At 47.0% G+C, this 8,329-nt stretch overlaps 1 protein-coding gene across 1 annotated transcript; it reads right to left on the reverse strand.

The window, feature by feature from the left end:
- Window positions 1-2,073: 2,073 nt before the first annotated feature.
- On the reverse strand, window positions 2,074-8,108 carry LOC311359708 (putative beta-lactamase-like 1; the record flags this gene model as incomplete). The annotated part of the gene is made up of 6 exons (XM_084479761.1): window positions 2,074-3,055; window positions 3,369-3,474; window positions 5,947-6,158; window positions 6,827-6,984; window positions 7,165-7,271; window positions 8,003-8,108. The coding sequence occupies 6 exons, from the start codon at window positions 8,106-8,108 to the stop codon at window positions 2,074-2,076; spliced, it is 1,671 nt and encodes a 556-aa protein (XP_084335887.1).
- Window positions 8,109-8,329: the final 221 nt, after the last annotated feature.

Raw genomic sequence — 8,329 nt, forward strand, 5'->3', positions numbered from 1 at the left:
GCAGTAAACAGTAGGAAAGTCTACTTGCCTCCTGCTAACCATATTCATGCGCTCGAAGGTTTAATTGATTAGATTGAACGTTTAAATTCCGCTTTTCTTACTACTGTGTCAGGGATAAGGCTTTCTCTGTCGAACGCTCAAACTGTAGAGTTATGGATGTCATGCAATCAATAGGCTAGTAAATGATTGAAAATAAATAACCGATTCATATATTTAATGATTTAAATATTTGGGTTAGTTAATATTTAATTGGGTATTGTTGTATAATTTAGATAAGGCTGTTGTAACCTTTTTCTTTCCAAAAATGTATCACTGGTGCTGTAGAAATGGTCTAAAAAGTAGACAATTCATTTCCACCACTGACTAAAACCGGTTTCGAGGAGGGAACCCGCTAAGCCGATTTCTGGTCTGAGATGCTAGCAATCTGGCTCACCCTGCTATGTTAGCTAACTCAACCTGCTACAGTATTTGTTAGCTAACTGGCTCAACCTGCTACAGTATTTGTTAGCTAACTGGCTCAACCTGCTATATGTGAACTAACTGGCTCCACCGGCTGGTTGCTGCTAGAAATGAGGGGGATGAGATTCCAGCCTAAACAACAACAACAGTGGGGAATTGTACAATTGTAAAGTTAAATTAAACATGTGTAAATATTTCCAATAGATGAATGAATGAAATTGTATCATGGCTCATTATATATGAATGTATAATGAGCAATACAACTGAAACGATGTAACCCTACAACTGAAACAAACCAACCGGGCTCATGTTAAAGCTAAAGCTAGAAACTAAAGTGGGGCTAGTTAGTGAGATTCAGCAGCTGGTTGCCACCAGCGAGAACGTAAGATCCCACTTAGGCTACGGTGAACGTAAATTGCCCAAACATTCGACTTTACACTTTGCTAAAAAAAAAAAAATAGCAGTTGCACCAAGCAGATAGTTTCAACGTAACACTAAGTTAAAACTTAGATTTTACACCTCCCCTCTAGCTGGTGTAAGTTCCATTTGACGATAAAGACCGGTAAATACGTTAAAAGATTAAATACCAAAGATGGCTATTCGTTTTGAGCAATGGGAAGAGGAGTTTCAATGCGGTTTGCGTCGGGAACGGATTGTCCGTGACCGGCAAACTTTACACCCGAACTTATGATCGGCTTTACGTTCATAAGTTCATGTACATCTGTGTTACATCTGTGTTTAAGCAAATGTAGGAAGTACCCAGGAATAAAATATGGCTGGGAACTCGAGAATCTCTCTCTCTCTCTCTCTCTCTCTCTCTCTCTCTCTCTCTCTCTCTCTCTCTCTCTCTCTTCCAAACAACTTCACTTCCTTGGGTCTTCAGCATTACACCGCCGAGTGTGAAACAGATCGGATGTGTAGAAGGTAATGGAACAGACAGACGGACATACAGAGACTCCTCTGTAAGGCCATACTGAAGTATAGTTTTGCATGGGCTCTGAACAACACCACAGGAAGACACATCATCTTCCTGTAGGTCGCTGATACACTCGTACATAAAAGTTGCTCAACGCTCAAGGCTCAGTTATGGTTGGACGTCGACGCAACGCAATGACCACTTCAGTCGCTTCGACGCGGACTTGAACCCGTTTTGGTTCTGCGTCGGGTTTACGTTAGCGGACCAATCACAGCCCTTGCTATTGCGTCGCCTCGACGCAAGGTTACAATTTTTGGGAGGCGCACGTCAGGCCCTTGCGGTGGAAGCAAGGAGGGTCCGCAAGGACGTAATGGGTCCATAAACCCCCTTGCCTTGCGTCGACGTCCAACCATAACTAAGCCTCTAGATGCTTACGCCACTGGCGCCTTCTCAGCGATGAGTTTAAGTATGAAGGAAGAGAGCAGCACAACATATTTCAAACCAACAGTTTTAACCATCAACCCATGTTTTATTCTTTCACAGTTTTCTTCTCAATCAATGGTACATGGTAGGCACTTCTCAGTACTAGGCCTAACAAACGTAATAATGCTGATAAATATGAGCAAATGTACAGATTAATAGTTCCCGTAACATACAAAGGTGTAACACAACAATATAATGGTGGTCATGGTGTGCTTCTACGAAGGGAAATAGGGTCTGTTGGCTATCCTGATCACTCTGTACGTGTTGAGTCCCGGGGAGTCGAACCCCGGCGACACGCCCTTCTTGCCGAAGGGGTAGAAGTTGAACAGCTGTCTGTCCTGCGCCTCCAGAGACACGGACGCGCTGTTCACCTTCAGCTTGCAGGGGTACTCCTGCTCAAACACCACCCGGAACACCCGGTCCTCCAGGTAGTCCAGCCTGATGGTGCGGTACTTGGCCGGCACCGACGGGTCCATCTGCGGCCCGAACTGCTGCATGACAAGCACCCCGTCAGGGTCGGCCTTGATCTCGTAAAACGTCATGTTCCGGTACGTGAAGATGCCCACGTACGGGTCCGAGCTGGGCGGGGCGGCCAGCGTGCGCGCGGCCCCCCTGAAGGCGGTCTCGATGGCGGGCAGCAGGTGGCGGTAGGCCTCGGTGACCAGGTCCGGACCGGACTGCGGCCGCACGCCGGCCATCAGCACCAGCAGGCCCATGTTGAGGCGCGGCACCAGGGAGAGCGTGGCAGCGTAGCCGTCCAGATCCCCGTCCTTGCGCAGCACGTCGTAGCCCAGCAGCTCGTTGACCTCCCAGGGGGTGCCGGTGGCGTTGGCGAAGTAGCCGGCGTGGCAGCGGAAGGCGGGCGTCAGCATGGTCTTCAGGGTGTCGTCCCGGAGCAGGCGCCGGCTGTACCCGCCCAGGAGCACCATGGTTAGCTTGGCCATGTCGGCCGCCGTGGAGTACATCTGGCCCGCGGGCCGATACCAGCCCAGGTCGTAGAGGGGCGCGGGCTGGCCGCTGGCGTAGACACCCACCGCCATCTGGGCCTGGATGTCCGGGGTGATGTCGAAGCCTGTGTCGTCCAGGCCCAGCCTCTGCAGGATGTTGACGCTCACCCATTCCTCGAAGTCCACGCCCGCCACCCTCTGGGCCAGGGCCTTGGCGAGCAGGGAGAACGCCACGTTGCTGTAGTGACATCTGACCGGAGGGGGAAGAAAGGCCAAAAGTCATGGCAAAATTACAAATGTGTGTATATATATATATATATATATTCCATTTACTTAGTATTTCAAAGGGCCAAGTGTGTTGGCCATTTGATAATCTACCCTTAAGTGACATCACAAGTGGGAGAGTCCACCCAAACGTATGCTGGACTAAAGTCAGTAGACGGTATACCTGGTAGCCTGTCACTAACTCACTGATACCTGCCAATTGTAACGTTGACAAAGGGGCCCTTAAGGGTTAATGGAGGCCTGTGTTTACTCTTACCAGAGTGGTACTTGAGACTTACTTAGTGCCAGGATCTGCGACCAGGATATCGTCCTTTAACAATTCAAGAGCTGCCTGCGTGTCTCCGCTCCAGAGGAGATTAGTCTCCCGTAATCTTCTGGGTAATCCTGAAAAATAAAAGTACAAAAGGTGTAAAGATGTGTAATAAATATACTGAGGCAGTAATATACTTTAGTGAAATTAATTACAACTAAATTGAACTCACATGTTGAAAGTTACATTTTTATGTCATTTTTAAAGAGTTAATACATACCTGTCCATATTTAATGAGCTTGGGCCAGATTTCTAACATCTTGGCAAGTTTACCAGCACAACAGGCCTTGCCAGTTTGCTAACATATCAGGCCCAGCTAGTTTGCTGGATCTGAACCAGCTTGACTGTAGGCCTACCTACACGGAGCGATCCAACCTGCTGCAGCGACCCCAAACCCACCGCCACATAACAGGGGAAACTCCCTGCTTACTTTGCGTTGGGCCAGGTTCATCTTAAAAACAGTTTTAAACTGTGCCATTGGGATATATTATTGAGATGTTGCTTGTTATGAGTTAAAAATGTAATGTCTAACTGTTAATAGAATAAAACTGTAATAATGACTTATTCATTAACCTTAAAGGAGGAGGAGTTCTGGTAGGCCTAGTTCAATCCAGGAGTTGTTCTGGTTAGTTTAGATTACCTTTGGTTTGGCAGTTTAGGGGGAAGACCCTTGGTCTTACGGCACATTGCGAGGTTGGTCCAGACTCTCCTGTCTTTTGTCCTTTTAAGCCCGGTCTATATAGTCACATTTCTGTCATTTAATGCCGGTAAATATGATATATCTTTTCTTCTGAAATGCGCCAACATCTCCGCCCAGTGCTCGTCCGCTGGGTGGACGAGCACTGCATTCCACTGTGCAGGAATTAAATCGCGCTGCATTCCACTGTGCGATCAACCCTGTTGCGTATGCCCTCACACATTGTTGAAATCATATGCTGGATGCTTTAATCTTTCTATGTGATGATCAGGCTATAATAAGACGACGTTGGCTATTTAATCGTGGACAAAACGGGACATTTCATAGTGGATGGAAGTGGTGGAAACCTGGACATTTTCCCGACAGGCTTTTGCCGGGACTCGGTACACGCAACTCAAAATCAGGACTGTCTGGTCACCCTACATTATCAGAGCTGCCAACTCTCACAGTTTCACTGTGTGACACACGTTTTTGCATGTCTACAAACGCGCACACGGCACACATCCAATTTCTCACGGCAAAAACAAAACAAAACACTCATCCACCATCATTTATTTCCCCCCCCCCCACTTTACAATTGTACAATTCCCCACTTGTTGTTGTTTAGGCTGGAATCTCATCTCATCATGTTCAAAGATTGTCGGACAACCACTTCATAGTCTGTATACCTCTACGTCTGATAACAGCATTCTGAGGTTGGCAAGGAATATCACCTCAAACACCAGCCATGTGTTGTATAGAGAATACAGGTTGCTACCTTCGGGAAGGAGATACAGTGTTCCAACACACAATAAGGTTAGACTAAAGAAGTCCTTTGTCCATCAGTCAACCTTAAGGCTTAATCAGGAGCTTAGCCATAGGTAAGCTCAGCAGTGGACATTTGCTCTCATCTGCGTGTGTCTATATATGTATTTGTGTTTTGTTTCCACTGTGTTATGTCGTGTGTAATGTGTATATGTGCTCTATGCATACAATGGCTGCTGGGTCGCAAGACAAATTTCAGCCAAGCTGACAATAATGTTACATATCATATCATATCATATCATCCCCCTCATTTCTAGCAGCATACAGCCTGTTGAGCCAGTTGGCTAACATATAGCAGGTTGAGCCAGTTAGCTAACATATAGCAGGTTGAGCCAGTTAGCATCTCAGCATCTCAGACCAGTAATTGGCTTAGCGGGTTCCCTCCTCGTCCTAGGACACTGGGTGTGGTCTGTGGTGGAATCTCAGCAGGAACCAGGCTTTGTCTGTCCTCTATTTCTGCCTCTTTAAACTGCAGCCTCCAGTTTCTGCAGAGACCAATGACCCATCAGGGGGGGATTAGCTCATGTCCAAGTATAGATTCTCCTGCTATTCGCGTGGGCCTATAGGGGTTAGTTGAGGCTCTGTGATGAGGTTGAGGGGAAGGTGTGTCCTCAAAACTAAGACTCCTGGCCTGTTTTCAAGTGAATGGATTCCCAGGTTAATGACTATGTTAAGTCACCAAAATGAGACGACTCACCGTTCAGAAACAATGTCAACTCATTCTGTGCACATAACCTGGAGCAAACGTACAAGGTTAGCTTCTAGATAACCCCGCCCATTGCTGCGCCGTCGACTTCCTTCTATGAGCTCAATGGTTCAGAATCAAAACCATCATTTATTCTTTAGACGATGGTTCAGAATCAAAACCATCATTAATTCTTTAGACGATGGCAACGAATGACTTTACATGATCATATCCCAAAAGATTGTAATCCGATGCTTAGCGACTCAGCGTAAATCAAAGTCATCTCGTCAAGCGTCTCAGATGCGATGCAGACGTGATCAAGTGACGTGGGGGGGGGGGGGGGGGAGAGAGTCTTTTCACCTGAGAGCTGGCTGGCCATCCTGCGCAGGGTGATGGACGGAAAGCGGGCCCGAGGGGAGGCTTGTCCAGGACCCCCGCCTCTCCCCAGCGGGTTCTTGATGGTGAAGTTCTCGACGTACTTCTCGATGGGGTCGTCCAGGGAGCCCACCTGGCCGTCCTCCCACAGCTTGTAGAGCATCAGGGTGGGGAAGATCTTGGAGAGGCTGGCGATCCTGATGGGGTGGGTGGATGGATAGAAGATCAAATTGGGCTTTATTAAACCTAGCAGCACAAAGTTCTGGAGAGTAGTAAAACTGACCTTTTACTAGTAGTAGGAAAGTAAATGCCATCGACAGGTGAGGTGGACGATATTGACAAATGCCCCACATGCTACATTATTAAAATGTATATTAAAGGTCCCATATTATACCACCAGGTGTGAGTGTGATTAGCCGTTACAAGCCGTTTTGAAAATCGGCCTCTTCTGACATCACAAGTGGGCGTGTCCACCTAGATGTGTGCTGGATAGATCAGTCTACCAGCCTCCCCAGTGGACTGCAAACGTTGTTCATCGATCCGTCATACATCTAGGTGGACACGCCCACTTGTGATATCAGAATCGGCCGATTTTCAAATGGCTTGTAACGGCTAATCACACTCACACCTGGTTGTACAACATGGGACCGTTAAAGTATACATTATTGACCATAAAACACAAGAGGTGTCTAATCCAGCCATCCGATGCACAAACCTGTCCATCCTTTTTGAATGATGGAAAGCTGTTTTATTTGATCCTTTTATCACATCCAGGGTGAGGGGCTGTGTTTCCTACTGGGGGGCCACACATGCCGAGACGGTAGGGTGTATGTGGCATGTGTCTGATCCTAATATTGGCGATTACCTGTACATGGTGTATTCAGAGGGTGGCGAAGAGGAGGGGTCGCTACCGTTCCTCTTGCCAAAGTTCCCATTCCAGAGAACCGAGTCGTTTAAGATCACAATGGCGGATATCGCCGGTAGGCTGATTTTGTTGACCTTTGACCTGAAGAGGGCGTCGACCTGTTTCGAGTTGAGTGGGAAGAGTATTTGATAAGATGTGATGGTACTTATTAACCCCAGGTGGGAAATTTAAGATATTTATTAGACAGACAGGAAATTTGTGAATCCGGACGGGAATACAACAATTTTTTGTCAAAAATGGGTCTCCCAAAGGTCAAAGGTTAAGCAGCAGAGACTCACCTGCTCCAGGGCCTGTTTGAGCACGGGGATGGGGTGTGTCAGGGGAACGGGTACTGGGAACCGGGGGCAGATCGTCTCTTTCCGCAGGCTGTCTGTTGAAACTGTTTCTGAACACATGGGAGAAGTAGTTTATGGAGCAGTTTGTGTACACAAGCACACACAGAGACACACAGAGACACACACACACACACACACACACACACACACACACACACACACACACACACACACACACACACACACACACACACACACACACACATGAAATTCACCGCATGGCATGATTCATGTTGAATAGCAGATTTGAGAAAGCACAAATTATTATTATTTTTTTTTACCATCATATGGTTGCGTTTTGTAACAGTTGGCTTTAGCTACCACTGTTGTGGGACGTGATTGCGTCAAATGTAAAACGGTTGTGTGTGTGTGTGGTGTGTCTGCTGCGGACATCCTCTCTAATGGAAGACACATGCTGTTGCCACGGCGACTCGGTGTGTCGGACGGGACACGCCCCTCTCTGGTCTTTCTCAGCAGGGTTTAAACCTCTAAAGGGTCTGCTAATCCCGCGGCCGCTACTACAGCGAGCCCGGCTTTGTGTAATCCCTCCACCGCCCACACAAACGAGCAATTAGACGTCAGAAAGGAAAGGTCTACCCTCGTTGATGATAAGAAAATATTGAAAGTGTGTGGAAATCTATCCCGACAGTGTGTGTGTGTGTGTGTGTGTGGATTTGGTACTCATCATCATCATCATCATCATCATCTTCATCAATTAAAGTGAAAAGTCAGTTTAGTTTGTGTTTTGTCGTTTTGTAGTTGTTGTTGTTTTTTTACACACCCATCTCCAACTTGGGCATCCTGTATTGCCAGATGAAGCAGGTCGTCATGACGACGGACAGCAGGAAGAAGACCACCATGCCCAGTTTGGTCCATTTCACCTTCATGGTGTCGTTCCTGTACACAGATCAAAAGCCCACACGGACACACATGTAGTCATGGAGTTGTCTCGGCACAGCATGAAAGACCGTTGATGAATGAATTCACAGTGCCATGCAGACCAGGAAACGGTTCATCAACATCCACATACGTCTCTTTCTGACTATAATAGTAATAATAATAATGAATACAAATGAACAGAGAATAATAAAGTGTAAATACGACAGTC

This window comes from Micromesistius poutassou (genome assembly GCF_964030765.1).
Source record: "Micromesistius poutassou genome assembly, chromosome: 15".
Taxonomy (NCBI): domain Eukaryota; kingdom Metazoa; phylum Chordata; class Actinopteri; order Gadiformes; family Gadidae; genus Micromesistius; species Micromesistius poutassou.